This window comes from Acanthaster planci, linkage group LG06 (assembly GCF_054643075.1).
Source record: "Acanthaster planci isolate LZ-2023a linkage group LG06, COTS_SCS, whole genome shotgun sequence".
Taxonomy (NCBI): Eukaryota; Metazoa; Echinodermata; class Asteroidea; order Valvatida; family Acanthasteridae; genus Acanthaster; species Acanthaster planci.
In genome coordinates this window covers 7884992-7912057 of record NC_141782.1, presented here as the reverse complement: position 1 = coordinate 7912057, position 27066 = coordinate 7884992, and the positions used below count along the sequence as shown (strand labels likewise).

The window sequence follows — 27066 nt, the reverse complement described above, 5'->3', positions numbered from 1 at the left end:
TACTGCTTACGGTCTCCATGAAATAATTTTTTGTGGAGCCTCTATGGAGCGTAAAATCGTGTGCTAAGCAGCACCCTGAAATTGGGAACAGATCTTTGAAGTAACTTTACGGCTAACGATGTATGTAAATTTCATGATATCTCAATTCGATTTGGAGATATCTACAAATTATTTAGAGATCGGTTAACGGGCATGATTTCATGATATTTTGAAATCGTTTACCCTTCCGCGAAGTCATATTGAAAAGAGCACATCACGGCAAGCGTCGAAATGTTATTGAGACGTGCAGGACGAAACTGAGGAACACGTGATATGTATCTTAAAAACAATATTTGACATTACTGCAGGTTTACAGTCATCTTAAAAGCATGTATTTTATCTCTTTGATATCTTCAAACAAATTTAAGATATCTTGACTTTCGAGATATCTTGAAATCTTTTCAAACGGTTATACATAGTATATCAATCGGATGGGATTAGTCCACCACAGGGCTTTTAAACTGAAAAACTGTTTTGTATTTTTTATACAAAAAAATTAAAAAAAAATTATCAGGAAACAATTCAATGTATCTTGAAAAAAATGAGAGATACCTCGAAATGAACAAAAGGTTTTGCTTTTACCTTATTAAGAATGAGAATATAGTTACACAGGACTGCTGTCATGAATATTATGATTTTATTTTTCACTAAAAGAGGAAATTTATCGAAGTTATCGTCATGGAATCAAACATGGTTTGTTCAGATCATTCGTATTGAGCGACAGAAACAAATTATTCCTAATTTCAACTCACCTCTGACGACTTCTTGAATCAGGCAATTTTTACTTACTAGACTTCGAACAATCGAGTCTCTCTGATGCTCATTTGCTCTGTCAATGACATGCTGCAATGTACCAGCACATACTGCAGGGATAAAATGAAAACCTTCCCGTTCCAGCTCCCTTCTTGATTTCGTCACGCACCCTTTCGACTCACCACAGTCGTTCCCTCGCTCTGTACTGCAAAACAATATCTGATACAGCCTGTGCACCTCGTCCCTTGGATCTTTGGTCACAGGAATTGAGATTTTCAGTAAGTATCGGAGAGAACATTAACTAGTTGCAGCATACTGTATGAACTCCACATCGACGAGGTTGATCGGTTCACAGTGCATGCCAAGAAAAGCAACACATGCATGCAATGAATTCTGTTGGAATCAAATAGTAGACTAGGGCTTGTCTACAGCTGCAGCACTGTAAGTGCTATTTCTCATTCTGGGAATAACCGAAGTGAGAAATGTACTCGCCCACTCGATGACTAATTAACCATTTATAAAAATGGGTTATTCACATATCTACACAGTTAAAGGAAAGGGGGTAGGTTTTACTGTGGAAACACCCAGCGTACTAGGAGAATGCGTTGTGTAAATTATTGTACGTGTACGGCATATATCGATATGGGGTACACGCGTGTAACTACAAAAGTATTCTGTTCAACCCTTAATTATGGAGGACAAAAAAGTGGCTTACTTCTTTTCTGCTATCGAAAAGCAGACAAACAATGTACAGAATATGGCTTACACTTTACAAAGGAATAAAATTTGTGATTGTTTGTACAGCTCGGTAAACTCCATCGTAAGTACACAAGTGTCTTTTGTTTGTACATGCGGGCAAACTTGTATAAATATCAAAAAGGACAAGGTGCAATATTAAGTGGAAACTTTACAACATTCAATATTTACATATCACATCGGCGGCTAGTGTTACCCCATGCACATCCCTTTTTTCATGAACATTGCATCATATATGTTCGGATCACGTTTCTGTTTTTTTTAATAAGAAACAAGGCTGTTATTACAATTCGTTACCGCCTTCGGGAAAAAGCACAAATTTTTTGAGCAGTGTAAGGGGAATTTTAGCCTGATAGATTTTCACGTGGGCTTATGCGGTTGGGCCCACATGAAAACGACATCTATACAATTCCTGAAGCGAAAGTAAACAAACAAGTTCCTCTTCTTTTCTGAAATTTGCACAGATTTTCAACATTTCCAGTGAAATTCGTAACAAGTGAAAAACATATCGAAATATCTATATAATTCCAAATGTTTCCAAAATTACGATCCCAATGCACACCACTTAATAAATGTTTCTCCTTCCCCATTCAATCGAAAACTCCCTGGGCTTATAAAAAGTGTCCACTTATTCACGAACTTATTAATGTAGCGGCAGCGCTTGCGCGCCCGCTGGGGGCGGACCCTGACGATCCGGAGGGGGGGAGACTGGTCTCCCGGTAAGGGATGGATTGGATCAGCTTGTAACACAGGTCGTCAAATAATCACCTCCAATTTATTCGTCAATGGAAAGAAAACCCTATAAATTAATACAAAAGCATGAGCCCTAATTGATTACATAAGTGCTTTAGTTGATTCATGGGCAATAATTAAACAACAATGACATCAAATGCAATGGTGTACGCGAAACAGACGTTCTCTAATGGCATGAGTGCGTACTGCTTATACATATCACACATAATATAGAAGCGAATATGCTATTTAAGCTAACAGCACAACCCAAATTTCTATTAACGGTGGCTTTGGGGCTTTATGCAAATGCACTGACCACGTGACGGTACAGCGCGAAGACGATGTACATGTCAAACGTTTATAAGTGACCATAAATGGCAATGTATAATGGATGAAATTACAAAATACCGGCGCTAGGATATGCCAAATACCCCCCAAACCCCGACTCACCCAGACACCACGGGTTGCGAGACCTACAGTGGTCTGCAGGGCCCAGCAACTCCAAGGGAACAGGCTGAAAACTGTCCGAAATGGTCCCGAAATGTTGCGCTGTCTCCATCGAGATGGCCACGGAAAGAAAAACGACTAGACGTGGTCGAAGGGTCGGTAACGCACACTGGGCAGACCGGCATATCCAAGCGCGGTATAAATAGTAAAAATGTTGACAATGCCCGTAATTACAATAAAAATGAATACAAGCGTTTTAAAACAGATAATGAAGTCGGCGGAAGGTATTCCGGCTAAATCTTATGTTAACATGATAAAAATTAAATGGAGCTAATTCCAATAGAGGCGCAAGGCCACGTCAACGTGAAGGGTGAGGGGACCCTCTCAGTTGCTATGCAACAACGTAAACATTGAAAGGATCTTAAAGGCGTATACCATGTGCATGTAGATTATACATGATAAATATACGGGCAACTCCCCACAAGTTCCCTACTTTGACACCATACGCCCCAGGATGGTGATGTTAACAGCATAACGCCGGGAATAACCTCACATAATATATCACTGACGTAAGATAAAGTTTGGAGACATAATACCAAAATGGGATTCCCCTATCCAGGGCAAACTTGTCTAAAATGATTTATCCTCAAAAGACACTCATTGGTGATCACTTAGCGGCTGTCAATCAACAAAAGTATAAAACATGTTAACAACATCCGATAAAAGTGATGCAAAAGAATGCGTGATCATCGGTGAGGCACAGCCTGTCTCTTTTCCAAGAGTGGACACCTTTGATCTTCTTCGATATAGCCTAGCTAAAAATCGTAGTTGCAAGGGAAAAATATATGTATTAGTTCTACAAACTGGTGAAAGCCATAGTGAACAATGGCCGCTCGGAGACCCTTGCAATACTTGTTCATACCCTCTATATTGAGGTGACAACCATCACTCAAATACTTAGGGTAGTTCACACGCTTCTGCGTGAACAGATACACGTTCTGACGTTCCGACCTAAGTCTCCTACTGAAGAGTGAGTTGAACCTTCTCGTTCTATGATTGAAAGTCGTCACCGCGACCTGTCCAGATCTAGTGATTTTAGATCGTTGTATTATAGATAGGAATACCACCTTTCGGGGTGATATCCCTCTACTTTCCAACAAATCTAGGAACTCAAAACTCTTCCCAACTAGAGCCTCTGGCGTAATCTCAGGGAGACAGAGATCATTTGTACCAATATCAAGTACCAAAACGTCACTGGAATTCAACAACGGCATCTTTCGGCAGTAATGATCAACATGATTAAATAGACGGTCATAACTCAAACCTGGATGACCCTCGACAGTCAAGTTAATTTCTGCAGCAAGCCCTAGTAATTCTTCCACGGACTGGTGTTCCTGACGGGCCATCCTATCAAGTCTTTTTACAAAAGAGTGCCCGAACAAATATACATTGAGCGGTTCAGACATTGCAAAGCCGTCGAAAAACAAACGAGGGCAAAATAACAAAGTAACAAGGGTACTTCGGAACTAAGTCTTAAGTGCTTAGTCTAACCCTAAACTACATGTACCAATATATTACATGTATAACAAACTGATTGCAAAAATATACGTACAGGCAAAATACATGTACTTTGGGCATACAATGTGCACCACCTAGATCAAATTACATAATGTACATGATCGAAACAGCACAAGCCCACTCCAGTTCGACCAAACTGACAAGCATGAATAAGGAGGTGGCAAAATGCCACTGTCCTGCTACACACAGGCGACCCCTCCTCTCAGTTTGCTAGAAGGCTTTGCAATGAAACTACAGGAACTAATTTAGGTGACTCCAGTAGGCAGGGTGCTGGATTGGCATTTCTGCCTCAGACGTTCAGAACGTCGCGGTCCAGTCGTTCCTTTGGGCTGGGGAACAGCTTCTTGCCCAGGGTCCCAGCGGCGATTCCAAAAACCCCACACAACTCCAAGGGCCTCATCTTGTTTCTGCATTGTCGCCAAGTCAGAGGGGGAATATGATGGGAACACCGAAGGTGTCACCAAGGGAGCGTCATCATCAGATGCGCTCACACCTCCTGCACAATCGGAATGGCCTGCTGAGGCAGGCCTCAGCTCTACGGGGATAGAGGTACTTTCCGCTGAAGTTTGTAACACACACGCCGCCCCAACATCAGTCACCTCAGGGGGGTTCCGACTGAGTGCATCAGCACATTTATTACTCCGACCTGATCGATATCTAATCTCTAAGTCGAACGGGGCCAACTGAGCAGCCCAATGTTGCTCAGTTGCGCCTAGTTTGGCTGTCTGCAAGTGGGCAACCGGACTGTTATCAGTCAAAACCAGTGTATGCCTACCCCAAAGATACTCTCTGAATTTCTCTGACATAGCCCACTTTAGGGCAAGAAGCTCAAACTTAAAGCTAAAGAGGTCGGAATAATTTCTTTCCGCTCCCCTGAGCCCTCTGCTGGCATATGCTACGGGGTGAAGACAACCCGAATCGTCGCGTTGGGATAGACATGCCCCGAGTCCCTTAAGGGACGCGTCAACTTCAAGCACAAAGTCCCTGTCAAACTGAGGGTAGGCCAAAACTGGTGTACTGCAAAGCGCGCTCTTCAAGATCTGAAAGGCTTCATCAGCTTCCTCTGACCAAGGCAGGGTCCCCCTAGAGTTCCCTACTTTTTCTGGGGCCTTGCCGCTCGGTGCATGCAGGGGTGCTGCAATTTTTACAAACCCCTGCACAAAGCGCCTATAGTAGGACGCTCGTCTCAGAAATGAACGAAGCTGATCAAGGTTAGTTGGAGTCGGCCAGTCTCTGACTCTCTCGATCTTGGTAGGATCTACAGCAATACCCTGGTCACTGACAATGTGACCAAGGTGGGTAACAGATGTGCGGAACAACTGACATTTAGTGCCTTTTAACTTCAGGCCATGGGTCTCAAGCCTACACTTTGTCCAACCTCCTTAAATGTTCCTCAAAAGTATCCGAGAAGACGAGCAAATCATCCAAGTACAATACACATTCTGAAAGGTTCATGTCGCCAAAGATCGGCTCCATGATCCTTTGAAAAGTACTTGGACTGTTGCAGAGCCCCTGGGGAAGACGAAGGAATTCGTACAACCCCCAAGGCACTCTAAACGCAGTCTTGGCTACCGAGTCAGGATGCATGGCTACTTGAAAGTAGCCATGCGCTAGGTCGAGAGAAGAGAACGGCTTGGCCCCTCCGAGTGATTTTAGGGTCTCATCGATCCTAGGTAGCGGAAAAGCGTCTCTATGCGTTTTAGCATTAAGACACCTATAGTCAACGCACAGTCGCAACTGTCCATCTCTTTTCCTAACCAGCACTATTGGGCTAGCATACGGACTCGCTGATCGCCGGATTATCTTACGGTCAAGCAGATCCTGCAACAATTTCTTCACCTCTGATATCTGACTTGGTATTACTCGGCGGTAAGGCAAGTTAATCAGCCTTTCATCTGAAAGGTGAATCTCATGCGGGATCAAATCACAGTAGCCGAGATCAAATTGACCCTTCGAGAAAACATTCTGGTGCTTCCGAATCAACCCGGCCGCTGACAGTGCATCTGTGGCATTTAGACTCCTAAGACTAATACCAGGAGGCAACAAGAATTCTGTACCATCATGGAACACAAACAACTCCCCTTGCTGATCACAAGAACCCTGCACACCACCATGCCCAGGGGATTCCGAACCCACTGGCCCAGAACATTGTGCACGGACACATGGAAGCAGTTATCAATAGAATCAACCACAACCTGCTCTGTCAAACAAGCATCACTCACAGTACCTATTTTAGTGGAAGGTGGAACTACCAATGGATTGGGGCTTGTATTCGCGACCAACAATGAAAATGAGGTCATCCACCTGCTGCAGACCCTCAACAATGTGGCACGCACCCTCTAGATCACGTACTCCACAATGAATTTCATCCAATGATGAACTAATTGGGTAAGGTTGGACTAACATAAGTCTACCTTGCGGGTCGACTACAGACCCACCTAGTACAGAGTGAATTTCTCTCACGGTCCGTGGTTGAATTGTCTCTTCACCACGTGTCAAGACATCAAAAATGGTGGTCACAGGTTCCCTTACCCCTCCATCTGCACCAGCAGACGTCATGGATCGGAACCAACGAATGGCCAAATCCCAGTCCGAGTTTGGCCAACAGACCTCCAGAAACTTTGCATTGGATGCAACCTTCCTAAGAATGTTACACCCCAGCAAAACTGGGTATTTACTACTCTTGTCCCCAGGATCGGGACAGAGTTTACTACTAGAGACTACAAAACTGGCACAGAACCTCTGGCCTAAAATCTCAACTTGTGTCTCCAAGTAACCCTCAAGTGGTATTTCAAGGTGATTCGCACCCATCAATTTGAAGAACCCACCCACATCATCCAACTCCCCAACTACCTTAGCCAAATGGCCATGGTAGAACTGTGATGATATCATCGAAGTCTCGGCTCCAGTGTCCAAAATACACCTTGCCGGAACTCCATTGATCAAAATCACAGCAGTAGGACTGCTGGCAAAAAGCTTACGCCTGTCAGCTTCTACACAAACCCTACTTGTATCAGAAGTAATGGGACTGAATGTGGGCTCTTCATTAACACTTTCCTCCGACGTCTCGCCCTCTACGACGGAGGCGACATGTTTCCCTGAACATGTCTGTCAGATGCTTTTGCCTGGCTACCAGTTTGCTCTTTCTCTGCGCTAGCCTTCAAGTCGTACTCTTTCTTGAAGCACTTTTCAACTGAATGCCTGCTCTTCTTACAATAAGTACACTGCACAGGGGTTTTCCGATTCTTCGGAATTTGTTTCTGGTTTGCTTGGTCAGCAGTACTCTCACAAACAATTGTGTTTGTCAACTTCTGTATCTGCTTTGAGGTTTTCGATTGCTGCTGCGTGAGGCGCTCCACTGCTTCGCGCAGATGCTTCTGGCCCTCGATCAATGCAGTAAGTAAATCGTGATCGCCCCCTATACGCGCAGTCTTCGAAGAAGAGGTCACGGCATCCACATGCGGAGCCGCACCATTCATGTCAGGCACCGAACATGTCGGTGGGCATGTTCTTGCTGTTTCACCATCAACATCGCGCAGGATGTTCAAAGCAAGCTCCCTAAACTTGTAGAAAGGGAGTTCAGGGTTCTCATGTATAAGTCGACGAAGCTCACGCTTCGTTAACACATCACGCGCACCACGCGTGAGTTGTTCCTTAAGAGCACTTTGTTTGAGTTTACCCAGTGCCTCTTTCTCACTTTGGTCTGTGGAAGCCGCTTCCATGCGGTCATATAGTCGCATGAGTACCCTACTATAGTCCTCCAGGCTCTCTCCCTCTAGTTGATTTCGGGAGTAAAATGTGCAGTTCAGTGACTGCACTGTCTCCTTGGTGCCAACTCTAGACCTAATAAGAGCCCGAAGTTTGCTAAACTGGTCTTTCTCGGTCTTTGGACAGCAGCGAACTTCTTCTTTTGCGTCACCACCGAGGTGATCTATTGCTACCGACAACTTCTCGTCCTCAGACAAGCCCAATTGACGGGAATAAGTTTCAAGATCGTCAAGCCACTCAGTCAGGGTCGGGTCCCCAGATTTCTTTGGGCGCCCGTTAAATTTCAAGAGCTTAACCGTCAAGGCCCGCTGGTATTTTAGCCCTTTAAAAGCATTGGCAAGAGTTTCTGCCAATGCCTGGTTCGACTTTGTTATTACATCAGCCAAACCCTCAGGTGTCGCCATGGTTCTAGTCTGAAGTCAACTAAAGTCAAAACGTCAGAGTGACAAACAAACCACGTACGGGCCACCAAAAATAACAAGAGAGGCAAAACCTCTTAAAATGCAATCACCAACAGAGCTACGTACTAACACAAGCACTATGGTATCAAAATACATGTGCTGACAAACTGCTGGGCATCCCGGGCAGTTACAAGAAAAATGAGATATACAAGTACTCCAATAAACATGTAACATGTAACAAAAATAACATTTAAATCAGGAAATTGCCTTAAGAACACGTATAGGCTTAAAAAAGGCAGGCACTCACATGTAATTACCTTTACAGTAGAAAGTGCATTTAAGCAAAAAGGTGTTATTACACAATAATAATAACAAAATATAACCACAGAGCGTCTTAACAAATAGCAGTCTCGTCCCTCATCACACGACGGTATCTGGGGTACAGTAACATCAAGCTCCACATTCATCCAATCCTGTCTACAACGCCAAGAACTTGTAGCGGCAGCGCTTGCGCGCCCGCTGGGGGCGGACCCTGACGATCCGGAGGGGGGAGACTGGTCTCCCGGTAAGGGATGGATTGGATCAGCTTGTAACACAGGTCGTCAAATAATCACCTCCAATTTATTCGTCAATGGAAAGAAAACCCTATAAATTAATACAAAAGCATGAGCCCTAATTGATTACATAAGTGCTTTAGTTGATTCATGGGCAATAATTAAACAACAATGACATCAAATGCAATGGTGTACGCGAAACAGACGTTCTCTAATGGCATGAGTGCGTACTGCCTATACATATCACACATAATATATAGAAGCGAATATGCTATTTCTATTCACGGTGGCTTTGGGGCTTTATGCAAATGCACTGACCACGTGACGGTACAGCGCGAAGACGATGTACATGTCAAACGTTTATAAGTGACCATAAATGGCAATGTATAATGGATGAAATTACAAAATACCGGCGCTAGGATATGCCAAATACCCCCCAAACCCCGACTCACCCAGACACCACGGGTTGCGAGACCTACAGTGGTCTGCAGGGCCCAGCAACTCCAAGGGAACAGGCTGAAAACTGTCCGAAATGGTCCCGAAATGTTGCGCTGTCTCCATCGAGATGGCCACGGAAAGAAAAAGGACTAGACGTGGTCGAAGGGTCGGTAACGCACACTGGGCAGACCGGCATATCCGAGCGCGGTATAAATAGTAAAAATGTTGACAATGCCCGTAATTACAATAAAAATGAATCCAAGCGTTTTAAAACAGATAATGAAGTCGGTGGAAGGTATTCCGGCTAAATCTTATGTTATGATAAAAATTAAATGGAGCTAATTCCAATAGAGGCGCAAGGCCATGTCAACGTGAAGGGGGAGGGGACCCTCTCAGTTGCTATGCAACAACGTAAACATTGAATGGATCTTAAAGGCGTATACCATGTGCTATCCGAGCGATGCCTGCAATATTTTGGACTTCGACAGCCGCCAGCTTGCTACCGATGCTAAGCGTGTCCGCATTCTTAAGGAACTGAGAAGAAGATTTGCTATTTTAAAACCTGACAAAGGATGTGGTGTTGTCCTAATGAAATCCAGTGACTACATTGATGCTCTGTGCCATTTATTCTCGGACCATAGGAAGTTCAAGAAGTATAACGGTTCAATAACTACCCAGCTTCAGACTCTACAGACATACCTACGAACTCTTCACAACAGGAAAGAAATCAGCGATGAGGAATACAAAGCCCTTCGACCCGTCTCAACCATGCCAGCACGAGCCCACGGACTTCCTAAAACCCACAAAGAGTTTGAGGACATCCCACCACTAAGACCAATTATTGACACTAATGGTACTGCATATTATTCTGTTGCCAAATTTCTAGCCAACCTTCTTAATCCACTCACTACCAATGATTATGTGTTGAAAGATTCCTTCGATGCTGCTCAGCGTATTAGGAACATCCCTTCTCACTTGCATACTGATGGATTTAAATTTGTTTCCTTTGATGTTGTTTCATTGTTCACAAATGTACCTATCACAAAGGCTGTAGACATAATCCTTCATCGAGTCTATGACAAAAACCTGATATCCACTGGTTTAAAGAAGAACACCCTCCGCAAGCTACTGAGGGACACTTGCACCAAAACCGCATTCTCATGTAATAATGAATTGTACCAACAGACTGATGGCGTTTCCATGGGATCACCACTAGGACCAGTCTTAGCGAATATATTTATGACCGAACTAGAGGAAACAATTATCCCTAAGCTTGAAGATGAAGGTATTATCAAGTTTTACACACGCTTTGTTGATGACACACTTATCCTTGCTAAGCCTGTAAACTTTGACAGAATCCTGAAAGCACTGAATCATTTCATCGGAATTTACAATTTACATTTGAATCATTTGAAGGAACTAGCACTGTTCATTTTCTTGATCTTGAATTTAACTCCTGTGAAATGGGCATTTATCGTAAGAAAACACACACTGGGCAGTATGTTCACTTTGATAGCTTCACCCCCTGGAAGCAAAAAATCTCCTGGATACGTAGTTTATTTTCTAGAGCCCATAAGATCTGCACTCCTGGACCTCGTCTTCAACATGAACTGAACACACTTAAACGATTCATGTCCTGGAATGGGTTTCCGCTGCATACAGTCAACCGCATCTTTAAGAAACTACACCAAAACCTGTCTAAAAGCCGTTTCACCCCAAATAAATGAGGATGCGGACATAGCCAAAATCTGGTTATGGCTACCTTTCACTGGAAAAGTAGGCCAAAACATAGTCCATAGATACATCAACAAGATTAATCGACACCTCACTAAGAATGTCAAAATCATAATTATTTGGAAATCTAAGAAAGTGATGAATATGCTGCCAACTAAGGACCTGACTCCCAAAGAGTACCGTAGTTCGGTTGTATATCACTTTAAATGTCCAGGTTGCAACAACGATTACATTGGTAAATCTGACAGATGTCTAACCAACAGAATCAAGGAACACCCAACTGGGCCCAACAGTGTAATTTTTGACCATATATCATCATGTGAAGGCTTTCACCACATCCTGGGGCTACTTAATCTTCCTATTCTTCTGGATACGGGCAAACAAGACAATTTTCAATTTTCCACCTACCAGTCATTGATACTTAGCAACACTAGCGTTATTGATTATTCTACACATTGGCTGGAATTGTTATTTAAGGAAGCTTTAGCGATCAGTCGCTACAAGCCATCTCTAAACACTGGATTAAGGGCCTCCAAAGAGCTTGCTTTGTTTGGCTAACTCTGTTTATGGGATGATTCAACACCTCACTTCTCCTTTGTTACTTTACTGCTGGCCTCCTAACACCTTGTTACAACTGGTTTATAAGATGATGCTTTCTTTGTTTACTGTTTAGACTCTCTGATTGGCCAATTACTCCCCCTCTGACTCATGTTATAAGGTTACAACTGCATGGCTTATCTCATTCCTGAAGATGTTCTGAATAAAGAACGAAATATTGAATTAAACATGGCTTTCATTAGTCTTTATGGAGTCTGCATAATATTGAGTTATCTGAATATTATCAGTGGATCACCTACTGGCATGTGCATGTAGATTATACATGATAAATATACGGGCAACTCCCCACATTAATAACGCCGAAGAGCTAAAATTAGGACCTCTAACCGTGTTCATTTCCAAAACGGAAAAACAAATGGAAAATAGAATCTAAAGTCAAGATGATTATGGTAAAATAGTCATTATCAAGTACGGACCGAATATAATTTGAGTGACGTTTCGATTCCTTAAACCGACGGTCTCGTTCAATCTGACATTACAGACACTTTCACTTCAAGTCGTCCCATGCACGGTTCCTAGTTCAGCAGTTTAAGAAATCGTTCTTTGGGCACGTGGCTGGATACATGTATATGGCATATCTTTCCTTCTGCTGTCAAGAAAATTCTGCCGGCCCAGATTTGGATCCACTAAAACCAGTTTTTTTTTTACCCTCATTTTTACACACGAAAGCCTACGTTTTACGGCTAATATCCTTTAAAAGACACAGCGAATATTCATATTTTACAAAGGACATGAGACTGATATCTTAACTGTTTGTACGGCATCAACTGGTTCTAAATGACGTCACACTTCGGTACATGGTATGGGTACGTTTGTGGATCCAGCCTCGTACCCATGAGTACGATCTTGCTGCTGGTCTCCACCAGGCGGACGGAACTTCAAAGGGGTTTTCGCGCCGATGTGCGTACATCGGCATGTGTGCCTATAAATGGGTGCGTTCGATTAGCTTCCCTGAAGACACCAGTGTTACACGCAAGGGAAGCCTCGAAATGAGGGTAATCGAACGATGCAGTGTACTCGCCAAGACATTCTGGGAAAAAGGTCAAGTCCTTGCCACGTTCCATCATGTACGTCCATGCACGAAAAGTCCATCTGTGACGTCATTAGATTCGGGCAGCCTCCAGAGACCCGCTCGCCAGCCGCGTTAGTAGTGGCTGACACCAGGGCAGGCACGAGGATCACGTGATGGCTAAACGAACGCTCTCGTGTAAGTTTGACTTACACGTGTAAGCTAATCGAACGCACCCATTGCGGGTGACAGACTGGTGCGCGTGTATGTACATGGGGTGTACACCACAGAAATATAAACTTTTATATTGTATGTCAGTGCGCTCAACACACAGCTACAAGCAAGTATGCATGTGCATTACATCTGTCCTATGTTACCGTGCAGAGTCAACTTCCAGCAAAGCTGCACGCTCGCGCCCACATATTCTCCCCACGTCATGCACGCGTAAATCTGTGTCGAGCGTTAACACGCTGACCAAAGTCCTAATTTTATGGAATTCCATATCTGCCGTCGTGCGTCGTCCGTCGTGCGTCGTCCGTCGCCCGTCGTCCGTCGCGCGTCGTGCGTCGTCCACCAAATGGGTTGCATAGGACATGCAAAAGCCGTTGTTTAACAAATGACAATGTGATGATTCCATTCACTTCTAAAGATCTTTTCCGAATAAGGCGAGTACAAATCCTACCTGCAAAGCATATACTAGTCACATAATTAATTCCAATAATGCTAGAATACCCCTGCCCCTTGACAAGATATTGTGCAGGGACAGACAGAAATATCACATAGGATATAGACCTAAAGTCTGGCTGTTAACGAGTAAAGATACGTCTAGAGTAACTAAGTTATCGAGAAAAACAATCTACCGTAACAAAAGTCTATTTTGTTGATTTAGAACAATAGAACACGATATCCCACAGAACGGAATGTAAATAATAGATTATTTACAATGTTTGATTCCCAATAGTTTTCATAAGAGACTAACTGATTCAACATTATTTTGAGGGCAGGTATACCTATGATGAAATCTGCTGTATACTCCAAATTAGACATGACTTTATTTGCAGGTTGGCTCACAGAAGTCTTTTAAACAGTAACGTTACTTGTTAGCCCCATAAATAATGCCGATGTGCTGGACAACCTGTTCTCATTGGTCTATCCACCATGGCATACCCCACAAAAACCAACACGTCATATTTTCTGAAACTTAAACCAAGTGGTAATTGCCCCTTAACAATACATTTAATAAACAGTTTGTTATCCACAGCACGTCTAGTATTTCTGGATTTCAAGGTGAAATTGAGAGGACAAGATAGAATATCTGTATCAGTTGGCAGATTTCTTCCTGGAATTTGATGAAAACAAGTCGGCACAATTTTACAGTATGCAAATTAGAATAACACTGTAGATAAGTTGGCCGGAACATTTTTGCTGAAAATGTTTTTCCCCAAAAAACACTTGGTTGAATTTTCAGAGAGGCGATATTTTCTTGTCAAGGGGCAGGGGTAGTCTAGCATTATTGGAATTAATTATGTGACTAGTATATGCTTTGCAAGTGGGATTTGTACTCGCCTTATTCGGAAAAGATCTTTAGAAGTGAATGGAATCATCACATTGTCATTTGTTAAACGGCTTTTGCATGTCCTATGCAATCCATTTGATGGACGACGCGCGACGGGCGACGCGCGACGGACGACGCGCGACGGGCGACGCACGACGGGTGACGCACAACGCACGACGGGCGACGCACGACGGAAAATGGCATGTTTGGAACTGGTAAATAGAAGAATTGGGACACAACAAAAGCAAAATAAGACGGCGACGGCAGATATGGAATTCCATATAATTTAAATATCCTAAATAGTAGCTACGATATTTAAACTATACAATACTAGGGTAGGATCGCGCAAGGCATGGTGGGAACAAACATGGATCATGCCCATGGGAACAAGGTTGGTACAGAGCACCATCTATACTCTTATCCCTCGCCTTGTATTTGTACAGCTTGGTAAACTCCATCGTAAGTACACACGTGTCTTTGTTAGTATATGCGGACACACTTAAGTAATTTTAAAAAAGAAAAAGGTGCAACATTAAGTGGAAACTTTACAATATTCAATATTTACATATCACATCGGCGGCTTGTGGTACCCCATGCACACCCTTTTTTCAACGTAACCTTTCATGAACACTGCATCCTATATAAGGTCCGATCAGATACTAATAAGCTTGTGTTTTCTTTCTTTTTTCCGATAGGAAACGAGGCCGTTATTACAATTCGTTACGGTCTTCTGGATAAAGTACCAATTTTCTAAGCAGTGTAAGGGCAATTTAAGCCTGATAGATTTTCACGTGGGCTTATATGGTTGGGCTCCCGTGCAAAAGACATCTAGAAAATTTTCTTGAAGTGATAGTATACAAACAAGTCCTCTTTTCGTCTGAAATTTGCACAGATTTTCAGTATTTCCAATGAAATTCGTAACAAGTGAAAATCTTATCGAAATATCTACACATGTCCTCTTATTCCCTTAAAAGGCTTTTTCCAAATGTTTCCAAAAATATGATCCCGATGCACACCACTAAATAAAGTTTCCCCTTCTCAATAGAGAACTCCCTGGGCTTATACAAAGTGTCCATTTATTCACAAACATAATAACGTCGAAGGGCTACAATTAGGACCCCTGTTCGTGTTCATTTCCAAAACAGAACAACAAATGGAAAAAAGAATCTAAAGTCCAGATGATTATGTAAATTTATGATAAAAAATAGTCACTATTAAGTACGAACCGAATATAATTTGAATGACGTTTCGATTCCTTAAACTGACGGTCTCGTTCAATCTGACATTACAGACACTTTCAGTTCAAGTCGTCCCATGCACGGTTGCTGACTCAGCAGTTTAAAAAAATCGTTTTGGGGGCACGTGAATTTTGCTTAATAAAACCAAATTGATATATGCTAGGTGCAATGGGGTCCACTCGGGGTAATACCTTCTATCCTCAGAAACATCAACGAATATGCAGTAAACGCAACAATAATTAATGATAATCAGTCAATTCTCCCAGGCACGGTCCTGTAGTCACTATGGATATAACATGTACATGTAGGCCTACAAAAAGGAAGTCAATGTGTGCACTTTCGTCAAAGTAAGGAACACGGCAATCATATATGGTCTAAGAGAGATAATTGCGTGCATTAAAGTAGCAGTGATATAGGGAAAGTCGACAGCAGGAAATACATCCCCAGGCTAATAATACCATGAGAAAACGGTATAAGACGGTATGAGTGGATCTGCTGACATTTCACGTATGTCTCTGTCTGTGTTCAATCTCTCCAACGAAATGATTTTACCAACCAACATCAGAACAGCACCTGAACCAGCAGAACGTAAATTCCATTCACTTCCCTCCGTGGTTGGATGCTATTAACAAATGTCCTAGAACAATAGTGGCTGGAAAATACAGCAATGCTCCATAATTCCCTCAGAGATATAAACAGCAAAGTTTTAAATACTGTGTCAGGTAAATTATACGGGGCAATTACATGCATTAAATCTTTGTCTTTATACCAGAGAACACAGACCTCACTGACCATTATGATGGAAGACTAATGCGCTACGACTTTAGCGGAACACCAGCAGTGTACCACAGAATCAGCCAATCACTACTACGGTATAGCTATTTTGTATTCACATGAACGGCTACTCACATGTGGTACTCCGTGAAAACATAAAAAGTCTAGAGACGAGACTGGTGCACAAGGTTAACGGACTACATCCGTGTTCATACTCCTTACACACACAATTTGTACAATTACTTCGTGAAAACAAATTCCTCTCCGTCAGACTAGGCATGCTAATCTTTCCCAAGTCCAACATCTTTAAGAAATATTTATTCAGCCTCTTCATCTCTATCAGCACCTTCCTCATCAACTGCATTTGTATGTCCTCTGTGGAGAATTGTTGCCTGTGAAGGATAAGAATGCTTTCGTCGAAACACTGTGTACAGAATGTTCCGATTTACGCCCGAGCAAGTCTTGTTTTTTAACAAGTTGGCTGTGCAGAGATTTTCATGTTACTATTATCACAATCGTGTGGTACACAGTGATGGGACCAGTCTGGAGCCGGCCAGTAACCGCTGGCAGGCTATTATGAACCAACTGGAGATAAGAAGAGACCAGTGACAGTACGCACAGCTCGGTCGAAAACCTGGATGAAAAACAAACCATATAACATTAGACCTAAACATGATGACCGTAGGACTATAGGCCTAATAAACAGAATTATGAGGGCGCCATTTAGTTCTTCATAGTGAGTGGAAGAAGGAAGCTTTTTACCGCGCCTTTCCACGATTAAGCGCGTCAACACTTGCGCCAAGCAAAAACACACCTTTATCATGTTAATGGATCGATTTTGGTGTCCTTGAAAGTGAAACGCACGAACGCATCGTGAGCACAACGCACCCCAAAACGTACATGGAAAGGCGCCTGTACTCTGCAGCGACGTCTCAAACGAGAGTTCGCGGAAGTTCGCGCGCTGTGCATGCGACTTATTTTCATTTTAATGTGCACAATCCCGTGGCGCCTTCACCCCAGCCTTGCAATGCATGGTGGTAATCGCGTCGGGGATACTGGTGTCGACCACGTGTCTCTTTGTCAACGTTGAGTGGGCACTTGTGCACGGAATGACTGGCGCATACAAACCTGCGTTAAGAAGGTGGCAGTTGGGCGGCTCGTCAGATCCATCCTCGCACTGGTACTCACTGTTACACATTGCCTTCATAGTGATACATCGCTTTGTCAGGTGACAAGTGAACCCAGAACAGTATTCTGCGCAGAAGGAACAAAATGGCAACCACCTATGATTCTAAATTCATTGTCTGTGGCACCAAACAAAGGCCGTGTCCCAACACTGTGAATTATGCCAAGAATGGTAAAAATTAGTTTCTCTGCTGTGGACAAAATGGCCATGTTATCTTTTTAAGAAATGAGGAAAGAGGCACACAAGAAAATATCCTTGAGATAATATTTTGATTTTCCATTCATTTTTACAGCCAAAGCAAACTGCTCAAGGAATGTTCTAGAGTTGCTCATTAAAAAAAAAAGCAAAAAAGTCATTTTTGTTCAGGCGAGTTACTTGTTTTTCCGTGAAGTTTAAAACTTCTTCTCTAGGCCTACTTATTTTGGAGCTTGCAACACGTCTATGAAATTGAGACCAATTAAAACTATCTTTGTATTTAATTTAGTCCAATTTCTCCAACAGGTACATATTGAGCTAGGCTAACCATCCTCTGTGAATGGCGTGATGAGGACCATGAAGCCACGGTACGAGTTGTTACTGCCGTCCGTAACGAACTTGATCATGACCTCGTGTCCCGTGGAGACAAAATAGTTGGGCAGCGACAGTGTGGTGCCACAGAGGGCGTGCTTGTTGGCCGACAGTAAATTCTCGCTGACTTCCCTCCCTCCGTCATACAAGTAAAGACCATCCCTTGCACAAAACCTGGACGTCTCCACCTGAGTGATTTAGATGGAGATCGTGAAAAAAAGGTGAACAATGACAAGCATGTCACACGTAAGCGGATCAACAAGAGACTTACGCTGGAGGATAATATTTTAATTTATTTCATACAAGGGGTTAATTCAATCCTCTCCAAAACCAAAACACAAGGAAAGAGACAAAAACTCCTCTTGAATATAAGGGAAATCAAATTCAAGAGAAAGTGGTTTTAAGCAGTTTTAAATGCTCACAATTCGTAATAACAAATAACATGCGTTAAACAAACGTGAAAATGTACTCGGTAGGATATTATTACCAGTGGTCCAATTAAAGTACACTGTACACGCACTGTGTTAGGGGGACACTGATTGTTTAATTATGAAGCTGGCTACGATTTGTTAGGCTCTGCGTTATGATCGATGGGAACATCTGCAGTGGTTGATTCCTTGACTGCTGTTGGGTCATGCGATGTTTGAGGCTAAACGTAATCGTAAACTTCTTCTCAACTCTATACGGATATAAAAGGACAACTTTTTGGCATTCAATTTTTAAAGCACATATCAAAGATTAACATCGTTTAAAATCTAACACTGTGTTTAATATTGTCCACGAGATTATAGGCTACATCGAATAACACGTTCGGACGCTGCTGTTGCACTGACACAAACTGTGCACTAGCCGATTCACAGGCCACAGAGACGGTTGTAACGACAGGTACAAACCATAATTGGTTCTAAAGTCTACACGCGACGGTTATAGGCCCACATACAAGGCTCCTTTACATCTGCAGGTTTTCACTGCGCCTCGAGTCCGCGTGCGTTAAGCTGTGAAGAGTGTTACAAAGGCATGCTGATTATTTGTCAAACTCTGATCAGTCATTTATTTGGTAACCTGGAAACACACTAATTTGCGGCCATTTTTCTAACTCAATGCACACCAGCTCACCCCTTTGAAAATTCGTACACGACGAAATGTCGCAACTCTATTTATGACCCTGAATGACACCCCAGACACCAACCTTATATCTGTGAATCGCAGATATTGAGGAATCTAGATGTCTAAAATGGTTCTGAAACATCCCAAGTATTGACCTCTGTGCTGACGACGTCATGCTTTGTTTTCCACGTGCACTTTCTTATGGAAACCAGGAGGGAAGTTTCGTGTAGAGGGTTTGCATAGCTGCCATCTTGCAGGCCAGCGCTTTTGTTCCACAGGGTAGGAGGAGGTTTCCCTGTCGAAGAAAGGAACTGCATGCCCTACAACATGGCTACCATGCAAAGCCTCTACAGGAAAGCGCACAGCTCAAAAACAAAAGACGACGTCGTTAGTGCATAAGACTATTACATTTCAGGAATTCCACAAGCAAAATTTCATCTCAGGAGTCGAAAGCCACGCATTTAAGTAGGTATACACTCCGTTTACCTCAAAGTTGGAGAGTCTAAGGAAATTGCGCTTGCCGGGCTGAGTGCGGAAGATGATTGTACAGCTGACGTTTGGAGGATAGGATGTTCGCTCGGGTTCCTCTCCGTGCGGAATCTGCTGCGAAACCACCTTGAACTGATCGCCGTAGTCAACGGTATAACCGCACGTCTCTCCTGGCATTGTAACTGTGTGTGAACAGACACGTAAAATTATGGAAAACGTGTTGCTGCCTCAAAGCTTGAAATAAATAAGCATCTCATCCAACCGTGAACTCGGTGCGATTTGCTACACCATGCAATATCAAGGAACCCATACACACTAAATTAATGAACAACACCATGTTGCCACAAAGGTATGTCTCTATGCATGCTTACGGGCCTCGTGACACCGCGCGTAAGCTTTATGCATTTCAAAATGTTTTTCATGACACATTGTGATATAAAGCTTTTTTGTAAATCGTATGTGTGACTTACAGGTCCATTCGTGCTTTCTACTAAAAACGTATAAACGTAGTTTTTACAACTGCCAGTGCAATGAATTAGAAGGCGCACATTTGTACTGGTTGTAAGTCAGAACTCAGAACGATCTTGAAAATGGTTACACTTGCCATCTTCGAATGAGATTTTCATCTTGCTGGTCCCCAGGTTATAGCAGTATTGTCAGTTGAGAACATCTTTTTCGAACTTTTTGGTTTATTGTTTTGTCGGATTTGAGGTCAGGGTGAAAGGCAGATGGCGTACAGTGTAACGATGATGCATAGCCTCCCATAAATTTATGGGATTTTTGGTAAATTAACGGTGGTCATGGGTGTTAACGATTTCACATAAAATGTACGACGAAGTGAGAGCAAATTCAACGGTTTAATTCGCCCTTTCAATTTGTAATTACGGTGACCGTACGTTTTACAGGGAATCACGGGCACCGTTTGCTGCAGTTAATGTCCCATAAATTTACGGCAATTTTTATACAGTGTAATGGAGAGCCATGTAAACAGCACTTGCGCCGGTTCATTAATTAATGTCTACCCATGGCGGGGACACACTTCGACTTCAACTTTGATGCTTCGAGATTCTTTGTTCTTTGTTGGTTCATTGGTTCAAATCCCATTGCGGCATGCGCTGTTTTTCTCTCTTGTTTACAACCTCGTGGAAAGCATTGAAAACTTGTCTCTTTAGCAAGTAAATTCTTGTCGTTACAGACACTCGGACAAGACAAGTTTTATGTTGCCAACATGACAGACTTTCGCTGTGAGTGCAAGTTTCACAATGATCAGTCTGATGAACTAACAGTCCTTTCTGACGGTGTTGTAGTCGAGTACTTTTCCACGAATACGAGTACTTTTCCATGAGTAAGCCTACGAGTGCTTTGGTAACTAAGAGTACGAGGAAATTTTATTGAGAGTACATATAAGTATATTTTCATGAGCATGAGTACAGAAAAAAGTACTTGAATACAAACATCATCATGATGTACAAGCAGAAAATATGAGTGACTGCGTGTGATTGCACCCCACATGCAAGCAGAATGAACAATGTGCGCACTGTTTGGGTTACTGGTCACTTTAATGCATACGTGGGCAGACCATCGGACCACATCGGTGTTGGGAAGTTTGGTTTTCAATATACAGAGCTATCGAGTTACGATGATCTCATTGCTACATGTAACACCATGAACGGCACTGCTGTGGCTTTTGAACTATAGAGCTGAATCAGCTATTTACGGGTACAACAGACTACAAGTACTCTGGTAAGAGTACTATTCGAGTACTGGAAATTTTTGTCTGGAGAGTATGAGTACATTTATACGAGTACAGAAAAAGTAATCGAGTACAAGTAGGCCTACTTCAACTACTCGTGATTCGGAAAATCGCCTTACTCAGCGACTATACTCTCACTGAGTAGAGTGTTTACGCATGAACGAAAGTGGCGGGAACCAGTGGCGGCATAAACTCATAGCTGGCTCACTAGCGATCCTACATACCATTTGTGTTAAGAGTTACTGTTTACCAGGAACTTGTGCCCACTGACACAACGGTTCGATTCTCATTGCTGAGTGCCTGCATGTATATATCCAGTTCAACCTTGGCGCAAAAGCAAACACGAAACTGTGGCATCATAAATCAAATATCTGTTCTGCTATAATTCACAATTTCCATTCGAACGAATTTCGCTGCAAATGTTTCGTGACATCAAATTCTCTTCACTATCGCTAGAGGTATGAACAAGCCTTCAACGCCAGAAGCTATATATTGTCTTTTTTTCCTACAGTGTTTTGCAGCTTCCTACAAGGATCCCTACCGATCAGCCTCAAGGGGCACGTTGGTAGTACCAAGGCGCCTGTACCTTTTGAGGTTTCCGCCATAATCTTCTCAGTACAAAAAAATCTTTGGCACAATGAAAACTCTGCTTTCATTCTGCTTACAAACCCCTTTTTAATAAACCCTCTCGGCTTCATCCGTGTCGGTCATTAATATTCCGGGAATTTAACAGTTAATTAGAAGGCATATTTTAATTGACACAGTCAACGTATTCTGGCTTCCACGAATCGAGATCTGGCTGAAGATTATTTGAATAAAACATCATATATCCGTCTCGAATAAATCCGATGTGAATCGACCGTCCGGCAGTGGCCCCTGCTTAAATGGTTGAGTAAATAATACCGACAGTGAAAGATGAGCGCCAATCACGGAGCTCTTTGACAAACATGGCTGCTCGGCCCGAGATATTTGCACTTGCTCCAGGCATGCACTTCGCTCAAATCCATGAGAGAAATCCATCAATCAAAATGTCATCAGATCATCTGTTGTCAATCCCACTCCATTAACACTTTCCAAAACATAATGGACATACCGTTTTCATTTGATGATTGAAATTTCGGAAGTGTAACAGTACAGACGAGCGCTGAGAGCCTTTTTTGTCTATGCGGTTAGAACAAACGATTGCATGAAACAAGTCATGTCTTGTATATTTGTCAGTCAGGCAACAGACCCAGGTCAGGCCAACGGATGTCAATGTCAACGTGGAGAGAAACAAATTCTTTGGAACTGCAAGACATCGACACAGCACTTGCTGCATGCTGGATGTATCCTAACGTGTACCTTATCGTAAAATGATTGCACACGAAGAGCGTATTTCAACATTTCACACATTGACGGATTTACCTTGTAACAACGCTGAAAAAAGAGAGTCATTTTCCGCAGACGACCGAGATGAACAATCAAAACGTTAACCCTAACCCCCTGTAAAATCACATTGAAATCGGAGGATTTGGGACTGTTATGGGAATGAACTTCAAAAGGTTCCTGTCCAATAACATGGCATTTATGCTCATATGTGCAACATCACACGTTCGCCGGTATCCGTCACTTACGGCCGTGGCTAATATTTTTCGTTACCCGAACAAAATAGTCTGTGTGATGAAAAAAGCAGTGAAGGAATCCGCTACAGAGATCTATTACGTCGATTTGTTGTCTTATATTTCGTTGTAGATGTAGTTTCAATATAAAGATCACTGTCAACCTAGACTTAATTATTCGGTGTATAACATACACCGAGTTACAACTAAGCTTCAATCATTAACCCACAAAAATATTGCCGTCATCATCATCGTCAGGGGCAATGTTTGCTTTGACCCAACATTTTTGCCCGAGTAATCGAGGAGTGTTCGACATAATTATTAACAGCACAAGATCTGACACGCACCAGGAGTATAACATTTCAAAAAGGAATCCACAGACACTGCAGTGGCCCACATGCAGAGTCGAACTCGATATCGACGAAATAGAGAGGGAAAGGCGAATGAAATTACTGAAAGGAATATTCGCCATCGCCTGTTCAGAAGTGGTCATGCTGGGGTCGTGAGTTCGTGATGGTACGGTCTTCAGAGAGAAAATAGCCTCCAGGAAAAACTGACTTCTCTTGAACGCACTCCAGAAAAATATACCAATAATCGGGTGGTTGAGGTGATGGGGAGTCCTTGTTCTAAATAAGTGCCAAGCTAGCCTGCGGTTTTTATATTAACAATATTCAGTGCTATCATGAAGTGTTAGCATGAGTCTCTTCCTAGGCACGTTTCATGAGGAGATATTTGCGCCATGATATCAATAATGAAAGAGACTTTTTGGAAATTCATCATGTAATATTAAGATTGATGTTCATTCCAACACATTTTCTGCCGTGACATGTTAATCACTGTCTGCATGGAAATGACGGGGGAATCAAATATTTATTGCCATTCTGATGCCAAACGTTCACTCGCTGCTTTTTTCCCCTTCCTTTTTGTCTGTCTTGGTATTAGGAGCGCCAGTGAGTTCAAGATACGTGGTTTTCTCAAGGTTACAATGATGACGATAATTTTTTTGCGACATTTGGACTTACACCTTTGAACTAAAAATGAGTTGCTTTGTCAACTTGGCGTGCGAATTTGCACTAACGGCCTCAACCCCTTTAAATCATTTCCTCATATTCATATTACGCCAACAATTATCTTCATAAATTTGACACTGGCAAGTTGGGGCTACAATTACGGCTACAGCCAAAGCAATCAGACGACTGAAAGAAAAATATTCTTTAGATGATCATTGCAAAAACTGAGTGATACCATTCCTTAAATCTGAGACCACTTGCTTCAACCATTTACACTGTGTTTGATATCAAGGTCATGTGATGGGGCAGCGGATACGAGATGCTAACGGCAGCTGAATGCAGACAGCATCATACACGAGTATTCCGTTCGTTAATTCATTTAGAATTCCGTGCGCCAACGCGCCCCGGTAGGATCCATAACAAGTGCAGTGAACGCGAACCATTCAACGTTGAAATTCAGTAGCGAAATAATCTAGTTTTGCCATCTAAAGTGTTTTAGGTTATCTTGGAATTAAATGGCAGACTTAGCATCAGGTGATTCAATCAAGGGTTAAAGCGTTTCTCCCTCGTTTCAGATGCATATACATGTACATCTGTCCACGAAACTATCGAGACTCCTGTAATACTCATGCATACCGAAAGGAGCTGAGGCCTTGCACTTTATAGATTGTAACGTGGTTGTTTACTACTGAACGGCAGAACAAAAGTTTTAATTATCTGGAAATGCCATCGTTCAACCTAGGCTTTCCGAATTCGGATCATGTTAGGTTGACAGGGAAACCGATACTGCCTGCAGCACCTTCAGCGATAACATGCGAAAAAATGAGACGCAAACGATAGGTTAAAAAAGGATGAAAGTGACCTTTGGTGTATAAGGATAACTGAAACTTAAAACTGGCTCTCCTGAAAGGCAATTCCACATTGCCTTAGCTCAAGCGTGCAAACATTGATAAACAGCTGACATGGCCGACTAGTTTCTCAATTATTCTCAAGGAGAGGGAGAATAGGGAAACTGCCCGTCATGTTAATTGTTTGGCAATTAATGACGTTTAAGATGAAACCTACCGTTGTCTGTTTTTTTTTCAGTCTTCGTATTTCCCTCCCATATAGTAGGCCTATATCCGTTTGCAATTTTGTACACGTATATGCATACACTAAGCAATCTCACCATGGCTCATTCTTGTTTCCCATGGACTTCGAAATCGAACTCATCTAATATTTAAAGAGCATCTATAAGAAAAACACATTTCCTCTGATTTTATCAGTTCAAATAAATATGGAAGCATCCAAATTGAACGCAGTGTCTTTGTCTTCAGAGCTCAACTATAACAAGCTAATTTTTTTCTGTTCATGTCAAGATGCGAATTAGATTATGTGTGTCAAACGGAGAAAACGAGGGGAACCCTCGCCCCGTGGTCGTAGTGCTTGGATAAACCCTTGTGCATGCCAAACAATGCCTTTTTCGCTTGTTATAGTCATGATAGTTGACCTCTGAAGAGAAATGACACTGTGTTCGATTTGGATGCTTCCATATTTATTTGAACAGATAAAAATCAGAGAAAATACGGTTTCCTTAGAGATGCTTTATAACAAACTTCAATTATCAGAGAGTGTGGAACTTACAAACTTTTGGTGAGGTACCGTCCCCTACAGCAACCAACGTGGAGAGGATCAGGACAGACAAAACACTTGTGCACTTGGAAATAGGAAACATAATGCCGCATCCACAGAAGAGTGTCGCCTCCATCTTGTTTTTCTTCATCGACGAATACTCCGACACTATGTAGTCTTCTTTAATTTATCTCATAAAACAGTTCACTTCATGGACCGTGTCAGGGTTGTCTGACTGCTGTCAACAGCACAGATTAATTATAGTCCATGGGTCATTATATCACCTTGCAGGCTGCAGAGGCTCTTAGCCATCATATCTCACTAACATGTGTGCTTACAGTTGCCTCAACTCCCAAGGCAGATTGGATTTAGACGACGGCTGGTCTGTTTATGAAAATGGCGTGTTAAAAATGAGACGATCGCGTGCAGCTGAAATGTGTGAGCTCAATGCACTGCTACTTGCCAGCTTCACGTTACATGTAGGACCCGTTGCCAGCATTGGATGTCAAATCCCTCAGCGCGCACACGTAACTAGATATTTCACTGGCCACATTGTTTCCACAGCATATGTGGCTAACTGGTCGTGGTTGTTTACAAGAAAATTTTCTCAAGCTGTAAACAAATGACGTGTAGAGCCCTCTATAATAACACACGCCACACGAATAATACCGCCTGCTTCCACAACATGGACTTCATCGCATGCACGCTTTCGCCGGAACCTGCCAGGTCATGTCGCGTGCTTCGGTAATCTGGTAATGAAACTCCTACCTTCGTCGATGTTTTTAAAGCAACATCGGATGATATATTAGGTGATTATGTAGTCCAGTTCATGCAGAATGATCAGCAATAAAGCTTAAGCGTCGATGCCGAACTGTCCACACTAGATGTACATGTACACACAGAGCTCTACGCACAGTGGCGGTACCGCATTCATTAACTCGGAACCCTCCAGTTACTGCTCCAATATATTTTATCGCGCGCCGTCTTCAGGGGCTCCTTATTTCCATCAGGCTGCGTTGAACGATGGGCGTACGTGCAGCTATGCAGAACATGCAAGTTCAGAAGGCCCCTTGCGGGCTTTCGTTTTCTGTAACGACCTTTTTGATTGGTTTCGAATAAAAATACCTTGTTTCCTCAGCCAATCGCAAACGCGCTGACCTTTCGTTTGGGTGGCTGTTTGGACATACAATAGGATGTGGTTTCTTTATTTTCACACAAGGAAAAACCGAGTGAATACCTGATCAGTGAGAGCCGTGAAAATCATCAAAATTTCGAAGATTAGTTTACATACATCCATCGGGCAATTGTTTTCCACCCTCCCGCCCACTACGCATGGTGCCCCATGCCTTGA

General features: G+C 42.7%; 2 protein-coding genes across 4 annotated transcripts; both read right to left on the bottom strand.

Moving 5' to 3' along the window:
* Positions 1 to 1400: 1400 nt before the first annotated feature.
* On the bottom strand, positions 1401 to 13490 carry LOC147798783 (uncharacterized). 2 transcript variants are annotated; one of them, XR_015425722.1, is made up of 3 exons: positions 9481 to 13490; positions 2731 to 9119; positions 1401 to 2347 (listed from the first exon to the last, which is right to left on the bottom strand). XR_015425722.1 is itself a non-coding variant. In XM_087138368.1 (2 exons), the coding sequence occupies exon 2, from the start codon at positions 8475 to 8477 to the stop codon at positions 7380 to 7382; it is 1098 nt and encodes a 365-aa protein (XP_086994494.1). In that variant the 5' UTR covers positions 8478 to 9119; positions 9481 to 13490; the 3' UTR covers positions 2354 to 7379. The 2 variants fall into 2 exon arrangements, 1 of the variants encoding a protein (XP_086994494.1); XM_087138368.1 differs by lacking the exon at positions 1401 to 2347 and having other exon boundaries at positions 2354 to 9119.
* A 1944-nt stretch (positions 13491 to 15434) lies between these two features.
* Positions 15435 to 26729, bottom strand: LOC110980019 (low-density lipoprotein receptor-related protein 12-like). 2 transcript variants are annotated; one of them, XM_022236280.2, is made up of 5 exons: positions 25728 to 26729; positions 19741 to 19925; positions 18104 to 18335; positions 17523 to 17648; positions 15435 to 17028 (listed from the first exon to the last, which is right to left on the bottom strand). In XM_022236280.2, exons 1-5 carry the CDS (start codon positions 25864 to 25866, stop codon positions 16904 to 16906), a joined length of 807 nt encoding a protein of 268 aa, XP_022091972.1. In that variant the 5' UTR covers positions 25867 to 26729; the 3' UTR covers positions 15435 to 16903. The 2 variants fall into 2 exon arrangements, with proteins under 2 accessions (XP_022091972.1, XP_022091973.1); XM_022236281.2 differs by having other exon boundaries at positions 26484 to 26729.
* Positions 26730 to 27066: the final 337 nt, after the last annotated feature.